This window comes from Eleutherodactylus coqui, chromosome 8 (assembly GCF_035609145.1).
Source record: "Eleutherodactylus coqui strain aEleCoq1 chromosome 8, aEleCoq1.hap1, whole genome shotgun sequence".
NCBI classification, from domain to species: Eukaryota; Metazoa; Chordata; class Amphibia; order Anura; family Eleutherodactylidae; genus Eleutherodactylus; species Eleutherodactylus coqui.
In genome coordinates, this window is record NC_089844.1 from 122,740,433 (window position 1) to 122,766,049 (window position 25,617).

The following is a 25,617-nucleotide window of genomic DNA, read 5'->3' on the forward strand; positions in this document are numbered from 1 at the left end:
CCCAAGCCGAGGCACAGAGCGGATTTTTGAAGGAAATAGCTCTGTCCTCAATGCAGTGGTCCACCTTAGTATTGCAGGCCAGGTTCCCATTTCAATGGGAACTTAGCCAGTGGCCAAGTTTGGTACTACAGAAGTGGGAATGGAGCCATCTGCTTCCTGCAGTAATCAATTCAGTACACTGGCCCTGAGAAAAGTTGACTGGCAAGGTCTCGAGAGGCAGGCCCCTGCCACTTTACTACTAATGCCATATACTAAAGATAAACCATCAATAGTTTACAACTGGACAATCCCTTAAATCTTAGCATAGGCCATCATTGCTTGATCAGTGTGAATCCCACCTCCTGGATCCCTTGCCAATTGATACAATGAAGGGGTCCCATTCAATATTACACAGGGTGATTCAAAAGTCGGGCCCACGTGGAATATCTTCTGAACAAACAGAGATAAAAGTTGGAAACTTAGTTGAACACTTTGATTGGGAAGAAGGTGGGGTGGGAGGGGTATTTGACCCTATGATGGTGCCCGTAGGCCATTTTGGAGGCAATCATTTTGGATTCAGCTCAAGAATCTTTAATGGAAAGGAGGTCATGTGATACATGATTTAAGAGTAGAATTTAATCAGAAATTGATAGCCATTTTTTCAATACCTGCAAGCATTTTAAAGTTATGATTGAGGTCGTGTCGAGTATTAATAAAATTATGTTGAATTATTTGGTTTAAAAAGTTTCCTCCCCTTTTCATTCGGATGATATTCTGGGTGGCCCCGACTTCTGAATCAGCTTTCAGTACAGAATGCTGCGGTGGTTTGTCCAGTAACATGCTGGAAAGCCAGTCAGAAGCAAGACAGACCTGATTATAGTCAGTCAATGGGGTCCAACCAGTGACATTTGGCTCTGGCATGTGCCAGCTCAGGCGCTCAGCTCCCTAAATCAGACAGGTCCAAAAGAGTCACCCATGCAGCTGATATTTAAAGGGCCACTTTAGTGATTCTTTTTCATTTATTATATACCTATCCCTCAAGTATATATAACTATGCTAGTATTACCTTGCTTAGTTATTTCTGTTGGACTACGTGCAAGAGAACCCATGGTTCTCGATGGGTACATATATTCAGTGCTGCCCATATGCAATGTAATTGCGTAAAGGCAGTGTATATGTGCGTCGATGCGAAGCGACAGTGCAGAAAATTTAAACAAAAAGAAAAAGGAAGACTGCGTATGACAGCATGCGTGACATACGCTGTTATACGCAGTACAATATCGGTGTTATGCGCGGTGATAGCCCGGCTACACCGCTGACTCACGCCGGGCTCACACGAACGGGTCAGATTCTGCATGCAGTTTTCCACGGCGGAAGACCTGTGATCATTCTCAGAAATTAACTGCAAATGATCGTGTATCCAAGCCTTTTGCAAGCATAGAATAGCACAATATTCATAGGAGACATGGAGAGTGTGACAATCAGATGGGGGGGAGCAGTGATGGAAACATTCACTGGAGTGGTCCTTGAACTACTACAATTGCTTTACAAAGGGTTCATCATGGCTCAGCGCTTCTCAACTGCAAAAATAACAGTCTCCAGTGCAAAAACCCAATTCAATGGTAACCAGCAGTGTGAACAGAGTCTTAAAGGGGGTTTTTGAAACCTTTTTTTAATTCTCTTTATGTCTCGCAGTTTGAAAATAATAACAGTCCTGATACTCCCCTCTCCCAGATCCCTGCATGTCCAGCACCACAGCTCCATTCTCCACACCAGATCGGTCTTTAAAGGCTGTAGTCAGCCTATTTATTGGATATGAACATCAGCTCTTTTATTACTTTTGACCATTGATAGACGGATTAAAAAAAAAAAAAAAAAAGACAGAAAACCCCTCTAAAAAGTGAATGTCTAAACATTTACCAAAATGGGTAAGTAATTAAAGGGGTTGTCCAGTTACATAGCTATTTGGCTCTATTTATGTAATGGGACTAACACCAATAAAACTAATGGTACTTACTTGTTCTCAGTCCCGATGGACTACGGAAGTCAGGTGACCACTGCCTGCCAATACGAGGTCACAGCATCACCGTTCTTAACTCCTGGCATCATAATGCAAACAACGTGGGCACTGATGCCAGGACGACAGGTGGTGACACTGCAGCCTCTGATTGGCAGGTAGTGGTCACCTGACTGTCAAGGTCAACAGCGATTGGCAGGTATCATGGGGCTGCAGCACTGGATCACTCAGGCAGAGGACAGGCAAGTGTCATTTATTTCATTGTTTTAAGTCATTTTGCTCTATTTTGAAAAGTGCATACATAACGGGACAACCCCTTATTACAAAAACTGGTGTATAGAAATATGTTGAGTAACAGTCACCAATCATATAGAGTAACTACAAAACACACAAGAGAATGATCGGAGAATTAATGATCCAATAGAACGAGAATAGGGAGATACAACTCTGACGGGGAGGACATGAAGCTGCCAACTGAAAGATAAGTGCTCTGTGTACAAAACGTTTGGACAATTGGTTAATGGGACGATGAAACGGTTCCCAGAGTTTTCATTACACAAGTCACAGGAACAAATTGGAGTTATAGGATCATAAAATCAGGAAAAATCAAAAAAGTTATTTTGGCTCAACGCAGAACTTGTTCTTCAAAGCAAGATAAAGAACTGTACCGATTACATAATACAGAAGGTTTACTTAAAAATACAGAGAGAAAGAGAGAAGATTTTAATCTAGAATCAAAGCGTGATTCTCCAATTGTAGAGTGCGGCTCTGGAGCATGGATAATACCAGAGCTTCTGACCCAATATTGCCTTAACCCTTTCCAATCCACTGTCTGACCTCTGAAGACATTATGATTTAAGGCTGTACAGCTCCGATGTTGGAAGAGGTCTGTCGGGGTTCTCTTACTGTATATTGCCAGCCTCTCTGCTGTCACAGCCTATCCAACGTGTCACCTCATGCAGTACTGGCTTTAGCCAGCATATTGCGCTGTTGTATAACGGCAGAAAAAGAGTAAGCCCCCTAGGAAAACCACGATACAAATTGGATTGGAAAGGGTTAACATGGCTTAATAGGACATGAAATTGTAAAGGTAACTTCATTTTTTTTTTTTTAAATGTACAGAATAGGTGATAAGCATTTTTGCAATTTGTTTAATCAACCTATTCTGTGCTTTTTAGAAGGAACAAAAAAGCTAAGCTTTTATTCAGGTATGCAGCTAGGAGAAGTGTTGCTAGGGAAATCCATCCCCAGCTAGTGGCATATGGAGCTCCCTTCTTCACCAGCTACACTGTCATCTATAGTGCAGGCAAAGAAGTTTCCATACAACTTTTCAGTAAGAATTGCTGTATTTTGATTAAAATTTAACTATATACTGCATTTCCCCCAAAGGAAACTTTTCTTTGCCTCCCCTGTAACTAACCCTAAAAGAAATGTGCTGCATGGTTCTCCATTGAACTAAAAATAAGTAAAACAGCAGCAGTAAAGCTCCCTCTAGTGGTGACGACAGGTAGCCAGAATATTAGGTTCTAAAACTATGGGGAGGCATTTACAAAACATTTTAGACTAGTTTCTGATGTAAAAAAGGTGCACAACAATTTTGCAGCTTTTGGCAATTTGCGTCACTGTAAGCCACATTTATGAAATGTACATCAGGTCAGACCAAGCATACATTTCTGTGTAGGAGCATGGAGATACCAAGATGTGCCTAATATAAGAAGAGGTTTGCGCCTCTTCATAGATTAAGCACATTGTACAGTGGGGAAAAAAAATATTAAGACCAACGTTTAAAATGCCGATCTTAAAGGAGATGTCCCGCGCCGAAACGGGTTTTTTTTTTTTTAAACCCCCCCCCCGTTCGGCGCGAGACAACCCCGATGCAGGGGTTAAAAAAACCACCCGCACAGCGCTTACCTGAATCCCGGCGGTCCGGCGTCTTCATACTCACCTGCTGAAGATGGCCGCCGGGATCCTCTGTCTTCATGGACCGCAGGGCTTCTGTGCGGTCCATTGCCGATTCCAGCCTCCTGATTGGCTGGAATCGGCACGTGACGGGGCGGAGCTACACAGAGCTACACGGAGCCCCATAGAGAAGAGGAGAAGACCCGGACTGCGCAAGCGCGGCTAATTTGGCCATCGGAGGGCGAAAATTAGTCGGCACCATGGAGACGAGGACGCCAGCAACGGAGCAGGTAAGTATAAAACTTTTTATAACTTCTGTATGGCTCATAATTAATGCACAATGTACATTACAAAGTGCATTATTATGGCCATACAGAAGTGTATAACCCCACTTGCTGCCTCGGGACATCTCCTTTAATGAATTTCCCCCCGGTCTATGGAGATAATTTGGGGTGTGTGGCCTTATTTGTTTTTTACCCAGGAGGAGAATAGATGGCCCTTTGAATCTCCTCACTCACCATCTAGGTGCTTTCCCTAAGGAGAAAAGATAGTGTTTCTGGCCTGTGGAGAAACACCAGGAGAGCTTCCACGCGTTATACTAGCTTCCTAACTTTTCTCTCTGATTCTGTGGTTTTAGATCTACTGTTCTGGCTGACGTGCTGCACCACAGATCCCGTTATAGGGGAGCAGAGAAGCAGTGATAGTAGAGGCTAGTTGCGAGGAGTTACGATGTTGCTGCGGCCCAGGCATCTGTGAAGACTACTGGGAATACTTTGCACCATGAGGCTGCCTATGCAACATTGAAGGCAATATAGCATATTGAGTGGGGTGATTGCAAAATGCATGGAAAGCTAATAAGGGGTAAAATCCCCGAACGAGCTGTCTGTTTATGGATTCTGGCTTGGTTTCAATTCCCAGACAGCTGGTTCGGGGATTTAAGCCCCTATCAGTGTGCAATAGGATTCTGGCTTGGCTAGTGAGAGGCCTGTGATGTGGGTCGGGAGGGATATAATCACTCCTTAAGGAGAGCACCTAGAAGGCGAGTGAGAAATTTATAAGGCCATGCATGCTCCTCTGGGAAATATATGCGGATAAAGAAGATGGAACAATGCCTCTGCAGCGCCACCTATTGAATGGCAGCGTTCCTGCAAATTAATGTCCTACCCTTTACACAGGTCTTATGGAACAATGATTGGGAATTTAAACCACGCCAGAATGCAAACACAGACAGCTGTTTCAGGGTGTTTACCCCTCATCAGTGTGATCCTGGCTTGGCTAGTGAGAGGTCTGGGACGTGAGTCGCGATGCAGTTTTAAGATGTTAATAGAAGGTTATGGGATATACAGCTGCCTTATGCCATTTTGTATCTGGCAGGCTGATACTAAACTTAAATGCAGGAGGAGACATGTTTCTTTGATAATTCTGGGGATGCTGCCTCCTGGATACATAAACACGGACAATACTTCTATAAAACAGTAATAAGTACTCCTTTTATTAGTGGATTATTAGTTGAGTATTTGACCGCCTGAAACCAGACAATTTCTTATATAGAAGGGCAGTTTATGAGTACTGCCCCTCAGTTAATAAAAGAAATCTCCATATCACAGCAAGGTACCAAGACTATTATCACTACGCTTAGGTGATAACAGCCCTGGGGATATGGGTATGTGTGTACTGGGTTGGGTGTAGTGGGAGGTTTTCTCTTTTTTCTCCTCTACCATGCAATGCAGTCAGCGTTTTAAATTATGTGTGAAAACATAGACCTTGAATAGCATTTACCGCGGTTCAAAAGGTTGATCTAGTCTTGTGGAACATGCGGGATCTAGGGGACAAAACTAAAAGATATGCCGTTTTTCCATTTATTTAACAATTTCAACCAGCTATTGTTTGTCTATTAGAAACCACACTTCACATGAGATACACTTGCTTAACCATTCTTTATTGGTACATTCTTTTCATTCTATGTGCTCGAGTTATGGCTCTTTTACACGCAACGATTAGCGCTCAAAGTTTGTTCAAACAGCTGAAAGTGAGCAAATAGTGTTACATATAAACACGGACAGCCGGGCCCGGTTCCTTCACCGGTCGTTTAACGCTGGTTCTTAGCCGGCATAAAAATAGTTGCCAGACGATTCAAAATTTGTTTGATTTGAATCTCCATCCGATAGTCAATGAGTATCTCAATTGTGTTTAGTGCATAATTTATCCTACGCCATTAAAAGTTGTTTAACATGGGTATTAGATTAAAGGGGATTTCCAGGGAGAATACTATTGAAAACCTATCCACAGGATAGGTCATCATCAAAAGTTGATCAGCTGGAGTCAGTCGCTCGGAACCCCGACCGATCAGCTGACTGCAGCGCCATTAGTGGGTGCACAATTACACAGAGGTTGGAGCGGAGGAAGCTGAAGACTCTGCCCAACCTCTGTGTAGTGGCCGGCGTTTGTAACTGCAGGCAGGTCTCTCATTGAAATCAACGTGAGCAGTGCCTGCAGTTACAAGCAGTTCCGCTGCTTCCACTCCGACCTCTGTGTAATTGTGGCGCTATCAACGGACACACAGTCTGCTGATGGCTCAGGGTCCCAAGCGACAGGCCACGGCCGATCAACTACTGTATAGTCAATAATAATCTCCCTGAGAAAACCCATTTAAATTCAGACTATCCAAAATATTATATGGATGGTGCAGATTTAATACATATGATCTGAGATTGTGTAAAAGGGCATGAATTTTGGAATAGGTTACTATAAATAATTTTTTTTTAAAAATTGCCAATATTGATCTTAATTCCAGAACTTGTATATAGTTCTGGGTATTCTTGATGGGCATACTCTTTTGGGAAGTCAGGCAGCACTGTATCAGGCACAGAAGCAGATTGCGGCCTATTGGATGCAGCCTGCCCCCTGACAGTAGGAGATTGTGTTGCAAAGATAAGAGGTTCTGCCTTTGTAAAAGGGGATATATGAAAAAATAAACTAAAGGATATGTATAGAAGAGCGCTCACTGCGGGGATGTCAACGCTATGGTAATCCTGCGGGATATTTCTATGGTTGAAGGTCAATCTTCTCAGATAGAGCCAGAGATTTAAAGGTGCTCCAAAGAGATCTCATATCACTGATGAGACGGCAGCCGGAGGAAACGCCATTCACAGAGTGAAGGAGACAATGAAGTAACAAGACAAAGAGAAAAACTCCTCAGCGCTCACACCAATATAATGCATATAGGTATAGATGAAAGAGGATGGAACTTACTCGGTGGAGGCGCCTATAGCCCAGGCGCCTCCCAATCCAGGATTAGTTTATCGCACGGAGATGAAAGCCAGCGGTAGCGGAGGTATTTTCACAACTTTTAATATGTGCAATCAAGGTATACACAACGCGTTTCGGCCTGGAGGCCTTTTTCAAGTGTCACTTGAAAAAGGCCTCCAGGCCGAAACGCGTTGTGTATACCTTGATTGCACATATTAAAAGTTGTGAAAATACCTCCGCTACCGCTGGCTTTCATCTCCGTGCGATAAGCTAATCCTGGATTGGGAGGCGCCTGGGCTATAGGCGCCTCCACCGAGTAAGTTCCATCCTCTTTCATCTATACCTATATGCATTATATTGGTGTGAGCGCTGAGGAGTTTTTCTCTTTTTGTCTTGAAAAAATAAACTGTTTGAACAAGTTTAAGAAATTTTAAAGGAAATTGGTCTGATTATAATGGATAGTTTATATCGAGTGCTGTTAGCATTGAGGTATTCTAGAACAATTGATGGGATTTGGAAGAGGTGAGGGAGAGAGGTGAGAAGGTGGACGAGAGTTAAGGCCCTTGTACACACACAAAGATAATCTTTCAAAGGACTAAGAGATTTAGCAAACTATTTGCATCAAGTGTTAAATGGTCATTAACACTTGATCATATTTGCATGAAAAAGGGCTTGCAGGAGTTGTTGGCAAAAGCACAGCCTGTGTTTAAACACACTCCCAGCTGTGCAAAAAGCTGCATTGTTCTCCTTGGCCACTGGAAGATTGCATTGTTCTCTCCCAACTAGTGTAAACATGCCGTGGAGAAAACAGCCTGTGGTCTACTGAGAGATAAATGTGCTTGCTTAAGTAACCTTAGAATCATTGTTCAAACAAAAAGTGCATGATACCCGCATTTACATGTAATGATATCGCTCATTCTTGTCTGTTTGAACCAATTTTGAGCAATTATTGTTGCGTGTAAAAGGGCCTTTAAGGGGTTTTTTTTTCCTTTTTGTATAGGTCTAATTTTTATATTTGTGGGAGGGGTAGGGGTGGAATGGGGGAGATTATGATTTGCGCAAATCTAGTTATGATTAATTGTAATGCTTGGGTAGGGCAACTCTATGTTCTATGTACATTATGCTTAAGCATGTATAAAGGAGTAGAAATTAAGGGGTAATTGCATTCAAAATATAACTTCATAGATTTTTGTTTTTAAAATATGACTTCACATAATTTGGAGCTCTACATTAAAAAAAAATCTCCTGCTTTTATAAAGATATATTAAGAAGTTACCCACAGAATATTCAACTGGTTTTCGTTTAAAAACAAAGAAAAATTGGTATTCAAGGGCGGACATTCAAAATAAGCTATATACCATACTAACTGCCTTTATCAAATCTGACAATTCAACAGAAAAAAAAAAAATGGTGACAGACACTCAGACGCCGACAGCCTAGATGAGCACTTTTCAGATTTCAATTTCCCTTTACGTTCAGCATATATGCCAGGAAAGACTCCTAAAGTTTGTAGCAAAAGCAGCGACCCGTAGACCCCTATGTTAAAAAGTGAGTATACAGGGAGGTACATTCTTTTTTGCAGTGGCTAAGTGTGTAGGAAAGAGCAATTTTATATACAATGGGGAAAACAGAATAAATATATTAATAAGCATTAAGGATGAGCGAGTATACTCGCTAAGGCACTACTCGTCCGAGTAATGTGCCTTAGACGAGTATCTCCCTGCTCGTCCTTAAAGATTCGGGGACCGCTGCGGCTGACAGGTGAGTCGCGGCGGGGAGCAGGGGAGAGCGGGCGGGAGAGAGGGAGAGAGAGATCTCCCCTCCACTCCTCCCCGCTCTCCCCCGCAGCTCCCCGCTCCGCAGCGGTCCCCGAATCTTTAAGGACGAGCGGGGAGATACTCGTCTAAGGCACATTACTCGGACGAGTAGTGCCTTAGCGAGTATGCTCGCTCATCCTTAATAAGCATGTGCTGAGTGAATCCAGCCTTTGGATACGTTCCACATATACATTGGAAGCTTTCCCAGCACACAAGAATGTAAAAGACAAACAAAATGCGAACAAATCCCTAGCCATTACTGGCAATATTGTAGCCCCCCCATCAGGTTTAATGTAAAACTACAAGTCAAACATTGACCTACAGTGTAGAGCTCACTTCACAGACACTGATCCAGCTGGGGTAAGCTGAGATATCGGAGGTCCTGGAACCCAGGTATAAATTTTCATAGTGTTTCGGTTGGTTTTTAGGGAGTAATGAGAGGTAAATAAACTACCTTGAAGAGAAAATGCAGCACCATGAAGAAATGCTTGAAATGAGAGAACTCCGTTTTAACAGACTTTAATGTAGAACTATTACACGTCTCCTGTGGCGCAATAAACGGGATGAGAAGTGGGGCCACAGTGTTGGGTGATATAGTCGTTAACACAATATGGCATCAATTCAATGAGCGGAGCAATACTGGCTTGCAGTAGTACTGGCCATTTGAGTTCATCATCACAAGGCGGTGGGGGAGCATTCACTGGACATCCAATTGTGTCCAACAGGTTCTCAATTGGAGAGAGATCTGGGGATGGTTCTACCCAAGGAATCACCTGGCAAAGCTTACCTGCTGTTATTCATGGGCGCACGTTATCCTGCTGGTATGACCTGAAGATATAACTGTGTGCCATCAATGTGCCCCTGATGCGTACCCCAAACCATGACCCCACGTTGACAAGCTCTGTGGTGACCCAAAATGGGACAATCTCGGTTCATTGCTGGACACCACAATGTGCCATTCGTCATACCAGGTCGCTCTGAAAAGACACTACTGCAATCATTTACAGATGATGGCACAGTGAGGGTCAGTCTTCACAACAACCGGCTTAACTGCAGACCTGACAATGCCAATCTACACGAACCGGTTGTTACAAATATTGGTTCACCCAAATCGGTCTGTACCTGCCGTAGTATGTCACAGGCTGTGGACTGCAGAGCTGCTAACCGCACAACGTTGAATGCTTCAATCTGTGCGTTGGGAGGTTCATCTCAGGGCTCCAGTCTCACTAGGATGATGCACATTTTATTCCATCGATCACCATCTCCAAATCTGAACCCACAGTTTCTGCAGCATGATGATAGAAAGACCAACCAAGTTGTATGTAGCCCCGTGATGAAGCCTTCAGTAAACTCATAAACGTGATGAAATGGCTCTTGGCAATATCTTAGAGAAATCTTCACTCCTCAATCTTCATCCAGAAAGAGAAAAAGACAAAGCTGTTTCCGTAGGTGTGACAAGGTCTCAAAAGTTAGCTTCACAGACTGTCTTTTTCCTGTCCGGGTTAGAACCATGCTCCAGGCGATGCATCTCCCTAGTGGTCTATCAAGCCTACTGGACAGCTCCCTTACCTAACCTTGCCCAGTTTCTTGCTCCTGCAACCCAGCTGATATTTAGCTCCACCCACACTGATTAAACACTCTAAACTTGTCCCTCCCTCAGTGCATGATTATTGTGCTCCCAGCCAGTAGTCAAGCTCTCTCACCAGCCGCTCCTCCAATACAGCTACCTGACATACCTGAGAAGGAAATATATATATATCCTTGTAGGTAGAAAAGAAAACACTGGAATATATACATTTATATAGATATAGTTATGTGCCTTTCTTTTTATATGTATACTAACTTTATTCTCATATGTACTAACTCTATGAAAAACGTAATACTTCGCCTTATATCAGATATTCCAAAGGCCTTGCAAGGCGAAGACAAAATGTATTTTAAACACAGCAAAGAAGAATCGAACGAAGGCCGCGTGCTTGGCTGTTTTCCCAGAGGCGCCGTATCAAGATAACGACTGTTCAACTACGTATATAACTTTCAGTGCCTCAGCCGGAAATCCGGACTTCCCATATATGGTTATGCTGTGAATTTGACCCAATGAGCCCATCACCCATTCCTAGTGATGAGACCAAAGGGTATAAGATCCCATGTAATCTGTAATAAAGTGCGCAGTCATGTCCCCGTGTGAGGAGCTATACCAGACCTCCGTGTGGTGTCTCTTCTTTACCGCCGGCAGCGGGGCAAGTGGGGTGGGCCTGATTGGTGCTGTACGCAAGAAATTTCCCTGACATACCTACCTGTGTACTGACCTCTGGCTTCCCTGACTACACTACCCATCTGCTCCTCTGTACTGTGAACCGATACCTACCTGTGTACTGACTTCTGGATTCCCTGAATACACTATTCGCCTGCTCGTAAACGGATACTTATCCGTGTACAGACCTCTGGCTTTCCCTGACCACGCTCCCGATTCGCACCGGTTACAAACAAGAGACTCCAACCCTGAACTGTATCATAACACTCACAGATCACGCAGTTGTCCCGAAACTGCATTAACTTTCAAAACTTGTCTGTCTGAACATACTCTGAAAATTGCATAATGCTGTGACCAAATCTTCTTGGTGTGGCATTTTCTCTGTGAGGCAGTGCAAGTTCCCCACATATCAGACACTAAGAGTACATTCACACATAGCAGATTTGCTGCAGATCTGTAGATTTCATCCCTCCAACTTAAATTCAATTGAAGGGGTGAAAGCTGGTACCGTTCCGCACCAAAATCTATGACAAGATCTGCACCAAATCACCTACATGTGAACGCACTTTTAGGATTCGTTCACACATAAAAAGGTGATGGTGCGGATTTTCAGATGCAGAAAATCCACAACCAAATCAGCATCAAAACCTGTACCATAGGTTGGGATCCTAACGCGGATCTACTTGAAAAACATCGGCTAAATCTGCTCCAATGTTTTGGATTGTGATGCAGTTGATGTGGATCTAAGTGGGAATTTTCCGCTGCAGAAAATCCACACCATTTCTCTTATGTGTGAACACACCCCAAAAAGGTGTATTTCCTGGATATGCAAGAAGTGTCAAAATTGAGAAAGCCCTTCCTGAAAAGTTTATAACCAATGTTCTACCAGATCATTTCATGATAGACACTAGTGGTATCGAAGGGGACCCACTGACCTATATTAGAGCCCATTGATTTCCACCAACATATCTATCCTTTTCATGGATAAATAATACTGCATACAGAATTAAATTTTTATGGCCGAAAACAAAGAAATCTGCATTAGAGGATTGGAATAAAAGTAAAATGGAGATGTTAATAGAGCCCTAATGCAAGTTCAGGGGGCAGGGGTTAAAAAGAAAAAAAAAAAAAAGTCAACTGTAGTTAAAATTGTGCCTCTCAAAATCAAGTTTTAAGTAGTTTTTAAAAAGGGAAGCTTTTTAATCTTGATAAGCCTTCCTGCATGAGCACTTAACCCTTTCCAATCCACTGTCTGACCTCTAAAGACATTATGATTTAAAGGGGTTGTCCCGCGGCAGCAAGTGGGTCTATACACTTCTGTATGGCCATATTAATGCACTTTGTAATGTACATTGTGCATTAATTATGAGCCATACAGAAGTTATAAGAAGTTATTCACTTACCTGTTCCGTTGCTAGTGTCCTCGTTTCCATGGAGCCGACTAATTTTCGCCGTCTAATGGCCAAATTAGCCACGCTTGCGCAGTCCGGGTCTTCTTCTTTCCTCAATGGGGCCGCTCGTGCTGGATGCCGGCTCCTTGTAGCTCCGCCCCGTCACGTGCCGATTCCAGCCAATCAGGAGGCTGGAATCGGCAATGGACCGCACAGAAGCCCTGCGGTCCACCGAGGGTGAAGATCCCGGCTGCCATCTTCAGCAGGTAAGTAAGAAGTCACCGGAGCGCGGGGATTCAGGTAAGCACTCTCTGGTGTTCTTTTTTTAACCCCTGCATCAGGGTTGTCTCGCGCCGAACGGGGGGGAGTGTTTGAAAAAAAAAAAAACCCCCGTTTCGGCGCGGGACAACCCCTTTAAGACTGTAGAGCTCTGATGTTGGAAGACGTCCGTCGGGGTTCTCTTACTGTATATTGCCAGGCTCTCTGCTGTCGGAGTCTATCCAATGTATCACCTTATGCAGTACCGGCTTTAGCCAGCAGATAGCACTGTTGTATAACTGCAGAAAAAGAGTAAGCCCCTTGGGAAAACCAGGATACAAATTGGATTGGAAAGGGTTAACTTTCAAAGCAATTTTTTTTGTAATTTCCTTCTCTCCAGCAGTCCGATAGACTGGAATGCCTTATAATGTGCCACCTGTAAAGTGTGTTTGATGATGGGATGAATTTTACAGTAGATCTAAATCATTTTCATCGCTACTAGAAACATTGATTCCGGTTATCCATGTATAAGCTAGCTGAGGGCTTCCCCATTGTTTTCCAAAGAAGCTGCAGGCGCTCTGTAATACACTGCCAGAAGACAAAATAGGTAATTAAAGGGAATCTGTCAGCTTGAACATGTTGTCGCAACAGGTTATACAGCAGGATTGATATCTAGTTTTATGGGAAGAGATTCAGTATAAACTTGTATTTTATACAAATAGCTATAAAAGGTTTACCAAACATGTTAAAAAAATCTGAGAATGATGAATCATTTTAGATTTTACTTCCACCTTCGTTGTGACCCGCTATCTGTACAATCCCATTGAAAAACAAACCAAAATCTTCTAGGTTGGAAAAAAATAAAATAATGTAGTTGCATAAATATGCACCCCCTAAAACTAATACTTTGTTGATGTACCATTTGACTTTATGACAGCATTTAGTCTATTTGGGTAAGTGTCTATCAGCATGGTGCATCTTGGCTTGGCAATCTTTGCCCACTCTTCCTTACAAAAGTGCTCCAAATCTGTCAGATTGCAAGGCCATCTCGTGTGTAGTGCCCTCTTCAGGTCACTCCAGCAGATCTTCAATGGGATTCACGTCTGGGCCATTTTAAAACTTCAATCTTCTGGCAAAGCCATACTTTTCTTCATTTTGAGGTATGCCTTAGGTCATTGTTGTGCAAAATGATGAAATTCCTCTTTATCTTTTTAGCAGAGGCCTGAACGTTTTGTGCCAAGATGGACTGATTTTGGAAGTGTTCATAATTCCATCCACCTTTACTAAAGCCCCAGTACCAGCAGCAGAAAGGCAACCCCAAAGTATAATGCTGCCAACACCAATCTTCACTGCGGGTATGGTGTGCTCTTGGGGATGTGCAGTGTTGGCTTTACACCAAATATATCTTTTGCCATTATTGCTAAAGAGTTCAGCCTTGGTCTCATCAGACCAGAACATGTTTTGCACATACTTTGGGTAGACTTGATGTAGGTTTTGGTAAAACACAGCCGGGCTTAGATGTTTTTCCACAGCCAGGTCATATGAAGAATACAGGAGATGGTTGTCACATGAACTACACAACCAGTACTTGACAGAAACTCCTGCAGCTCCTTTAATGTTGCTGTGGGCCTCTTGGCAGCCTCTCAGGCCAATTTTCTTCTCATCAATTTTTGAGGGACGTCCAGTTCTTGGTAATGTCACTGTGCCAAATAGAATCCACTTCTTGATGACCATCTTCACTGTGTTCCATGGTATATGTAATGCCTTGAAAATATTTTGGTCCCCTTCTCCTGACTGATACCTTCCAACAATCAGATCCCTTTGATGTGCTGTAAGATCTTTATGGAATTTGCTAAAAAACTGCAACTAAGAAAATGCCAGGAAAATCCTCCTAGAAGAGCCGAACTTTATATGGTGTAAAGCAGAATCCCTGTAAATAATGGCAGCGGAGTGCTGACTACTATTTATCATGAGATTACATGTGATTGGTTAATTCTGAACCCAACCCCATCCCCAAATAGAAGAGGGTGTGACACTTATACAACCACATTATTTTAGTTGTGTTATTTTCATTTTCCCACCCAGATTTTAATTGGTTTCCCAATGGAATTCTAGAGATAACGGGTCACATTGTAGGGGAAATAAATCTAAACTGATTCATCTTTGTCGGATAGACTTTGTATATCCAGTGTTCATCTCTGCTCATTCTGAACTTAGAGGTCCAGTAGGCAGTTCCATCAGTGATGGACAGTCATACAGCTAGCTGTCAATCACCAATAGGACCGCCCACTGGACCTCTAAACCCAGAATGAGCAGAGAGGCAAGTGGAAAAGCAATTTATACTAAATCTTTTCTCACAAAACTGTATATCAATCTACCCAGCTCTTCCCCCTTTACAACCTGCTGCCTGCAGTGTAGACTGCATCCTCGAGCTGACAGATTCCCTTTAATATTGGTTAAGAATGAAAAATTAAACCAATACCTTTTTAAATTGATGAAATGTTACCAGTTCATCGCAGAACTGTCCATTTTTTTTATTAACAAAGTAGACATTTTTCCTCACAATTTTTTTTAAAAACCAGAGCATTAACCCCTGAAACAAAATTACAAATATAATATATATACAAAAATTTATTTTTTCTTTAAATTAATTAATTTTTTTAAACCAGAAGCAAGGTGGATGGGACATGTTAGAAGAAGGCGAAAAAAAATTGAAGGTCTTACTTTACAAAAAATTATTATTCCTTTATATAAATCAAAAACAAAACCTTTATTTTTGAAGACCACATTTTGTGGAGAGCATTTAAAGCATGTATACTCCAAGCTGTGAGGAAGGAAGAAAAAAAAAACAAAAAAAACAATCCCAGTTAGACACATACCTGGTCTTCTCGCTCATAACCTGGCGCTCTCGGATAGGTAGAGCCTGGTGAAGAGACACCTGGACTGGTAGATTCACAACACAAACCATTTGCTAATGATTTTGGCCTGCCTATGGATCCAACAGGCGAGAAGGAGCTACTGCTCCCTGAGCTGGAGGCAACTGTTGGACTACTACAGCATGAAATCTGTAGAGGAAGAATATGAATACAGAAAACAAATAATGGATGTGCCTGAGGGTTTTGTCTCACCGTACATTGAATAAAAATCCCTAATAAACACTGTGCCAGCCTACTGCCCTATCCGCTCTATGTGGTTCCTTAGTCACTTATTTCAGCAAGTGTAACGTACAATACATACATCATTTAACACACAGAATTATTAGCACCAGAGGAAGAAGTATCAGCTCCATTCACAACATTATACATAGCAAACATATCTGCCTGGACCTGCATTGTAAGAGGACGTCCGTAAGCAAAAATGGGATGAGAATATTAAAAAGTATAGTTGGAGAGCATAATATAGTGTGATAATAAAACCCCTAATATTATGACTTAAAGGGATATTCCGATATAAGGCTACCTGTCCACGGGCGGGTTTTCATTGCATTCCCCACAACGATAATCCGGCCGCGGGGAACGCAGTGGAAGCTCTTCATAGCGTTGCTATGGAGAGCGTTTCCCCCCCTGTCCACGAGCGGAGAATCATTGCGATTCTCTGCTCGCGGCCGGCAAATCGCAGCATGCTGCGATTTGCTGCGATTCTCCACGGTCAGCCTATCAAATAGGCTGACCAGCGGAGATCCGTCTGCCGACTTCTGTTCCCAGGCAGCGGAGATCCGCCACGGGATAGCGCAACGCCCGTGGACAGAAGAATTTCATGACATATCAAGAAGATATGCTATCAATGTCTGATAGACCTTGGTCCCACCTTTGGGACTAACACCTATACTGACTTAGGGGCCCGACCACCCCGGATGGGGTTTTCGAGAGGATTGAAATAACGGAGCACCCTGCACTACGCTGTTTGTGCAACTCCCACAGAAGTTAACAGCACAGTGAGCTACACCATTTTCTTCATCTGCGGAAAAAAACATAGCTCACTGTGCTACACAATTTGTGCAACTCCCATTGACTTCTATGGGAGTTACAAAAACTGCATAGCTCAATTGAGCACTGTCATACCGGCAACCTTGTAATCAATGGTGTTCTCAATTCGGCCAGGTTTGGTCAAGATGGCAACGCCCTTTTAATAAATATTCCTTTTATTTAATTTATCGCTATACAAGCTGTATCTTGGTATTGCAGCTCTTTGCAATTGTGCAGCACCTTTAGCAGAAAATAGGCACCATTCTGATCAGGGATCTCCAACCAAAGAGCTTTACAACTGTTGCAAAACTCCAATTCGAAGCATGCTCTGACAGCCAGCATGCTGGAGTTGTAGTTTTATAGACCATGATCTCCAAGCAGGGTTCCTTCTCACAGATGATGTCAAGGGAAAGAAGGATCAGGCATGTCGGATTTCAACATGTCCAATCCCTTGTTCCCACAGGAAAGAAGCTGCTGCCAGGAGTGTCTAAGAGTAGCTTATTCTCCTCTCTCTGTTGACTCCACATGTATGGGAGGGCAAGTTGAAAGAACTCTTAATCAACCTACTATAATACTTGGGATGTGCTACATTCAGAAAGTTAACAAGCCAAGTATAAATTGAGGCGTGAGGGCCATTTTTCCGCCTTCATCATAAGCATTGATATTTTGAACAACCCCCCCCCCCCCTTTTAAAAATTTATATTTGCCCCAATAAAGGTCAACCCCATGTGTAGCAGAACAAAGCGGCTCAGCCATTAATTGAAAGTAAAGAAAACAGTTCTAATCTAAATAGTCACTCGCCCAACATTAGAAGTGGCTGTAAATGCCTGAATTTTTCTTGAAAATTGACATTTTGACTTTTATGGTTTCGGTAGAAGGCGGATTAGATTAATATAGACAAATTAGGAAGGGACAGCATATTGCAGGTTTAAAAAGGTCAAAGCCATCAGCAGATCCTGAAAACACGAAAGGAATAAAATAGTTTATTTGGAAGATCCCCAAGAAAAATAAATAAATAAATGATGTCATCCCAAGCGGGAAATCTCAGGAGGCTGCTGAGAGAGAAAGAGGACACACGAGCTTACATTAGAACCAAAAAAAAAAAAGTTTTTAAAAGTCACTTTGACTGCCATATTACTCCAGCAAAACTTCCATAGTGAAGAATCACCTGGCACAACCACTACATCACCTATTAAACTAAAATGTATGTCATTGTACATTGTGGAAAGCCACAAAGTCGGAAAATAAATCCATTTAGAACTTTTACAAGAAAACTGCATGTCATTGAGACTTACATTTGTGGTTTGTTCACTGTGGTTCTGGAGACTATTAGTAGAGCTCAGAGTAGTGTTCCAGTCACTAGAAAGGCCTATACTGTCTGGAGAATAGAGAGACGAAGCTTGTTTTAGATGACAGCTTGATTGCATCATGACATTCATAGTCTCTTCGGCAGAGGGAATTCCTACAAGTAAAAGGTAACCGGTTAAATCACAACCTCTGGTGATAGAATATACACAACATACAGTCTCCATCACATACATGAAGTCTGAATCCGTTACTTACGTTCGACATGTGCAAATGCACAAAAGGGTCCTCTTGGGCAATACCCAGTTTGCCTCACATCATTGCACTTTGTAGATTTGTAGATCTAAGGGGGAAGACAAGATAAAGTCAATTATATCAAACAATGGCTTCTTAGAGTTACTGACACTTAACATTTCCGAAAACAAAGCCCCACCGTGTTCCCGAAACAAAAAAGTTCGGAAAGGTCTTCGGTGTCTTAAAAATAGTTGCAGCTAATTGATAAAACATGGACGAGGGGTCCTTTAAGAGAAGCCACTTCTCGTTTAATCAAGTGACATCACCGCTAATTTGTTCGCCAAGTCTTTAAGCTACTTTATGATCAAACTTAAAAACTTTAAATTTGGTTATAAACCAGCTTAGAGAATCCTTCAGAAGAGAAAGAGGCTGGAGACCTTCTGCAACTGATTATATACTGCAATACATAGAAGCTGCAGAAGTCAAACTATTGAAACTCAAAAAAAAGCACTTAAAGGTGTAACAACTTTTAAAGTTATCTGCTATCCACGGGATAGAACATAATTTCTGATCTATGGAGACCCGATGGTTAGGACCCTCGTAAATCCCGAAGGCCCTTGCGTAAATGGAGCAGCGGTTGAGTATAAATGCTGCCTTTCCATGTATGCGGAATATGTTGGAACTGTACAAATATTATTTCAAGTGGGACTGACGGAAATAGCTGAGCGCTTGAACTCAGCCATTGTGAGCAGTCCCATTGATATGGCTAGAGGAGCAGCGCGCATGCTTCACCGCAACTTCATTTATGGAGGGACCTTCAAGACCCCCGTTCTCAGGATCCGAAGGGTTCCCTTTATAAGTAGGTACAACCCCTTTAAAGTTTCTGTCAAAACGATCACGAAAAAAAACTTTAAAAAAAAAAGTTTGTGAAGCTTCTTAATTCTTGTAAACACTTATTTTCAAAATTGCAAGTTAGCAATGACAGAGGCCACAGCAAGAGCTTCTCACCTCTGGATGGAACTGTTGCTCAGTGCGGGAATGGCAATACTGGCAACTGTCCCCACTTTCACACTTTGAAGGCTCTCCCCACTCATCCCCATGTTTCACGCTGGGGCATGGTGTGGATCTGAAAGAGAACAACTTTAAGGAATAAAGAAACCTGAAGCTTTAGGTCAGACTATGGTAAATCCACATGTGAATCACGGTAAAGCCGAAGGCTAAACTGCAAATCATGAGTAACTCTGTATGTAAAAGGGTTGTTCTGCTTCAGGAAGCAGACAGGTCTGTATATTATGCATTGGCCCAGGTTGGTAGCGCAAGCTAAGTCCTGCAGTACCAACCTGGGCCACTGCACAATGTATGGAGTGTTCCGCTTCCTGAAGCAAAACATCTAGAAGTAGAACAACCCCTTTGACCCCAGAACATAAGGTGTGAAATAGTGCTGCATTGAGTACTCACAGTATCAAATACATCCCCGTATATTATACATAATCCAAAACTATGCACACAACTTATGATGTAGGCACCTGTATTTGAATTTCCTTGGGTTGCGTCTCCTATCTCTGCTGTTGTGGTAGTGAGGGCAGGCATATCCTTGGCGACAGAGTCTGGGTGGTTTAGTACACTGCTCTGTTTTATAGCTGGCTAATACAAAGTTTGTATCTGTGGAGAGAAAAAAGAAAAAAACAAAAAAGTATATTTTATGAAGTCCGTTATTCGATCAGTACTATATTAACGTAAAGTATCTTTCTCGCCTCATTCACAGAGGGACACAGATTTGACTGTGGTTATAGCTACTGCCACTAGGAGGCAGACACCATCAAAAAAAAACAAAAAAAAACATTAGCTTGGTGCCTGTGGGGATAAATATGTAGCTAGTGGGAGAAGCTAACTAGCTTGTATGCAAACAAACGACGACTGCAAAGCTATGCCTTGGGCCATCCGGGATTACGAGTAGGGAATCAGAGCTTCTGAAAGTGGCCGTTTAAGATAGATAGGTCCGCCAGGCTCACACTAAATCAAGTTTGTGAAAGGTAGGTTCTTTCAGATGAACTGCGTCTGGCCAGAAGAAAGGCAGGACGATGTCCTCATTAAGGCGGAACGCAGAAACCACCTTAGATAGAAAGGAGGAGACAGGACGTAGTACCCCACCTTGTCCTGAGGAAAATTGGTGAACAGAGGTTTGGCCGACAAGGCTGCGAATTCTGAAACATGGCGGATGGAGGTGACCGCTACCAGGAGGGCTAGCTTGTAAGTCAAAAGAAAGCACTGGAACTTCACTTAAGGGCTTGAAGGGATGGGACTGTGTTTGGTCCAGTACAAGAATAATGTCCCAAGGTGTTACAGGAGAATGCTATGGAGGGGCGACCTGAGTAACTCCTTAGAAAAAGGCAAGGACAGCTGACTTTGAGGCTAGTGGCCGTTGAAATAGTATCGATAGTGCGGATACTCAACCCTTCAGAGAGCTAAGGCTCAAGCCCATATTCAGACCCTCTTGTAGAAAGGACAGGAGGTGGGATAAGTAAAAACACACAGGGTGGAAGTTACAGGCTATTAAGACCGCCACGCCATTAAATCAAGCGCAAACAAACTCGGATGGAAGAGGGCTTCCCGTGAGAGGAGATATTTTCTAAGAGGCAGGCACCACTGAGAGTTAAAAACTAGGTCAACGAGATCCGCATGCAACTCCCAACAGAGCCAATCTGTGGCTATGAGGATCATTGGGACACACTCCATCTTCTTGAGAAGACGAGAGATTAGTAGGAAGAGGGGAAAAAAAGACATACGGGAACTGAAAGCCTATCCTTGGGATTACAAATGCATCCACTACTCGAGCCTGAGGGTCGTGAGACCCGGCCACAAAGGTTGGTGGCTTGCGACTGATTCTGGACACCATCAGGTCGATGTCCGGATGTCCCCACCTTTGACATATTGCCCAAAAGACTTGCAGCTCCCATTCTCCCTGGTAGACCTTCTCCCTGCTGAGATAGTCAGCTAGCTAGTTTTTTACTCCTGGTATGTGAACCACTAAGAGTACTGGAAGGTGATCCTTGGTCCAAGCTAAGATTTTTGCCGAACTGGGTGAATGACCAGCTGGAGTGTAAAGTAATGAAGCAACAGGAAAATGGCCTGGAGTTTCAACACATTTATCGACAGTGTGGATTTCTTCTATGGCCCTGCAACGTGAAATTCTACAGAGTACCCCCACCCCTCCAGCCAGAGAGACTGGCATCCCTGGAGAGCACCTGCCATCGGAGGATTAGAAACAAAAGAGCCCAAATTAACTCATAGGTAGTCCAACCACCAACGAAGTGAGCGCTGTGTTTGCTGAGGTACTCGGATCTTATGATCTACTAAATCTGTGAATTTGTCCCACTTCAAGGTGATGAACCACTGGAGAAGCAGCGCATGAAGTTGGCAAAATAGAATTTCCTCAAATCAGTCAGCCCAAGCACTCATGTGGTGGAGAATAGACACAGAGTTCTGAGTTTGTAGAGAACATATCTGCTTCTGCAGGTGAAGCAGCTTCGCTGGTGGCATTAGTACATGGGCTTGAGCCAACTCAAAAAAGAAGCCTCAATAATCCAGCCAGGGTGAGAGGAAAGACTTGGGATGGTTGATGATCCATCCAAACCTGGAGTGTTCAGAGCAATTTTAAGACTTTCCAGGATGGCAGCAGGGGTTAGAGCCTTTATCAAGATATCATGGAGATAGGCGATGGCTACTATCCCCTTGGCAAGGATGGCTATCTCTGCTGCTAGAACCTTTGTAAATACTTGGGGAGGACGGGGACCATTGCCAGGCCCAATTGAAGAGCCATGATTTGATAACAACTGGACCGGACAGCAAAGCAGAGAAAACTCTGGTGCACTTGACAGATTGTGATATGAAAGTAGGCATCCGTGATGTCCATGGATGTAAGAAAACAGCTCTGCTCCATGAATGCAGTAACAGATCTCCATGTGGAAATGTCTGACTTTCACATACCGATTCAGGTTCTTTAGACCCAGAATGGGTCTGACCAACCCATCCTTCTTGGGTACTACAAAGAGGTTAGAATAGAAACCGGGAAAGGGCGGCTTAAGAAGATAGATTGTGAATTGCTCAAACTAAGGCTCTGCTCCTTGGGAAACACCTCGAAATCTTTGAGCTGAAGAAGCAAGATGGGATGATGGGCAAAAAATTCTATGATGTAGCCCGAAGAGACAACCACCCGAACCCTGCCGTCTGAGGCATGGGCGAGCCAGGCTTCCCTGAACAGGAAGAGTTGTCCACACACTCTGGGAAAAAATAAATAATCAGGTGGGGGCAGTCCATTATGTGAAAAATTTAGTGGAGGATGACTGAGGGCTGTGGATGTAGGCGCCAGCAGGGTCTCGGTTTAAAGGAAGGACTTTGCTTTTGATCCTGCGATGCCTTTTTACCGTCCTAGGGACTATAGTGGCAAAAGGAACAAAAGACAAATCTTTTCCTCCCTGTGGCTCTTGCACGTCTGGATCTGTTCTGTGGCAGGTGGGAACTTCTTCCACCGGTGGCACAAGCGATGATATTGTCCCACAGCACTGCAGGAGGGGTAAACAAGCAGGGTAGCTAGCCACCAGGCAGAGCTTACCTAAACCGGAGCGGTTCTGTGAAGTGACAAAATTGCTAGAATCTGTGTGGATCCTGGTTGTTTCAAGACTTCCAGTATGGAACTACAAATCCCAGCTCACTGCACTGATGAAGCCAGCTTCCCGGACATGCCCGCGGTGCAGCACCGGAGACTGTGGTCGTGCACCTGTACTAAAAGGAGGCGGGGCAGGCATATTCCCGCGAAAGGTATCATAGAAGCGGCCAGCAGCGCCCTGAGAGAGGCAGGATCGATTGGTCTCTGCAGCTGGGACACTGTACACGCCCACCACCACGATTCAGTCTGCCTACGCCTACTAATGGGGATGAAAGCAGTACGGACAGGAAGACATGGAATCACACCAAATCCAGGATTCTTACCCTAGTGATCCTGGGGCAAAAATACTCACCCATCACAATAAACCCAGGCGTCCACCGGCAGTGTGCTCTATAATTCCAGCAGTGGTTCCCCCTGGCGCTCGCCTGACTTTAGTGAAGAGTGGAGCACTCTGGGTGGAAGAAAGGAGGGTGGTCTATGGCTGGTGGGCCATGTTTGAGTTAATGCTTGGACGTGCCCCCTTTTCTTCTGAGGTCTGGGCCGACAACAGAATGGTTCACTCTGTTCTGTTCGCCCTCCTCGGCAAGGTAACAGGCTGAGTCCTGCCTCCCTGTATTCCCTGAATCCACACTTAAAGACTGGCGATAAAGAGGTCTGCCTGCCATGGACAATAAGCTAAAAACTGGTTAGCTTGGTGCCTGCAGGGGTGATATAGCTAGTGGGAGGGGCTACCACTTTTTCTGCTTAGTGTCCACCTCTTACTGGCTTTTGCTATACCCACGGTCAAAGCAGTGTCCCCCAATGATACGGACAAGAAAGTGTTAATTACCAAGACGAGCAGTAGTACAGAAATTGTCCAGGATCTGGACATTTTTGAAATTTATCAAATGTATAAGCAGCTTGGTAACATATCCAAGACCAAAATTCTTCCTGCGTTCCATTGCCCATTTCCCTCCTTCCAGTGCAGACTGGGCCTTAGTGATACTGCGCCCAGAGCAATGTAATGTCATGCAACAACCTTGTCCAATGGCCCTGTGGCATGTAATAACTGGATGATGCAGTCTTGTGTCACTACACCACTGTAGACGAGGGGTCACTATAGCCTTTTCCCTTCTCCCCACTGAGGCCATGCATACTTGGTTTGGCCAACCTTGTGTATGTTCATGAGGGAGTAGTGAAGAATAGCTATTGGCCCAACACCATCAGCTAAAGAAGGTGTTCAGGCACAATACCAGAGACCCTTCCGTTCCAGTCTTCCTCAGACAAGAAACCCAGAGGAGTACTGATCCTGAGATAGCAATAGAACTTTTTTTGCGGAATTATTTAGGATTGTTTTACACGAAACAACCATCATTATGATAGTCACTCGAAGGAGTGAACGCAAGAGATGGCTGTTCCGTGTAAACACAGCCACCAGCAAGACGATGAGCGAGAATTCTTCGCTAATCACTTCATTTTAGCTCACGTACAAAAACAGTCGCAGGTTGATTAATTATATCTAATGTAAGCAGGCAATAGTTTATCTTTAAACAACCAGCCAACAACTCTGCAGGGCGGCGTGTGCTTCAACAACCGACGAGGTTGAATAATCATCTCCGTATAAAAGCACACAGTAAGGCTGAATGCAAGCGGCCGGGTCGGATTCCGCATGTGGGATGCGGCAGCGGCCATGACCCCTGGCATACCTGTCCATATTTCTTCTCCTCTGTGCTGCGGATGTGCCGGCCGGCGCACATGCACAGTACAGATGATGCTGTGCAATCACTAGGCAATTACGCGAAACCCGTGACCTTTCTACAATAATTGTGGAAGGGCCGCGGCACGGACGGCTTCCATTGACTTCAATGGAAGCCGTCCATGCAGAGTCCGCACAGAATCGCAGCATGCTGCAATTTCTCCTCCACGAGTGGAAAAATCACAACAGATTTTCGCTCGTGTAGATGAAACTGTGTTTTACTATAGCATGCAATGGGCGATATTTGCTGCGAGATCCGGAGGTGGACGCCCATTCTGGATTCCGCAATGCAAATCCGCCCGTATGTATTTGGCCTCATTTGTACGCTAACAGCTTACTGTAGCTATTCAAATAAGAGCCTTTCTATATAAAGTCATCCTCACCCTTTGCTTATGGACAGCTTTAGTGATGCCTACAGAACCCAAAATTTATGGATGAAGAGGGAAGGGACTATATTTTACACATGCAACAGAACGCAAAAACAAAAAAACGGAAGAACATGTGACACTTTAACACTGAGAAATCTGATCCTTGAATTCATGTGTCATGCACTACCCCGTAGTACCTACACTAAGCATAACAGCATATGTGTTCCCCAGTTCTTAATATAGAATATAAGGTAAACCACATCTACCCCGAGTCTATAGCGCTTTAGAAAGAAAAACACTAATTCAATATGGCATAAAGACTTGACAGATGACTATGGCTAATCCTGTAAAATGTTTAATAAGAAAAAAAAAAGTTATATACCCCTCTAATATATTTTGTTAGAAAATATCAATGATGTAATCTAAGGAGCAAAAATAAGAAGCACTGCACCTCCAAACTTTACCACCAGGTGGCAGTTT

At 43.5% G+C, this 25,617-nt stretch overlaps 1 protein-coding gene across 2 annotated transcripts in view; it reads right to left on the reverse strand.

Moving 5' to 3' along the window:
* The window catches only part of UNKL (unk like zinc finger), a 78,138-nt gene that overhangs the window by 20,074 nt on the left and 32,447 nt on the right, over nucleotides 1–25,617 (reverse strand). The window contains exons 5-9 of one of the 2 annotated variants that reach the window (XM_066576337.1): nucleotides 19,895–20,030; nucleotides 19,377–19,494; nucleotides 18,393–18,477; nucleotides 18,125–18,291; nucleotides 15,744–15,929 (exon numbers count right to left, since the gene is read on the reverse strand). In XM_066576337.1, coding sequence (XP_066432434.1) covers nucleotides 15,744–15,929; nucleotides 18,125–18,291; nucleotides 18,393–18,477; nucleotides 19,377–19,494; nucleotides 19,895–20,030 — 692 coding nt within the window. The remainder of the gene's footprint in view (nucleotides 1–15,743; nucleotides 15,930–18,124; nucleotides 18,292–18,392; nucleotides 18,478–19,376; nucleotides 19,495–19,894; nucleotides 20,031–25,617) is intronic. The other variant, XM_066576338.1, reaches the window with a different exon arrangement.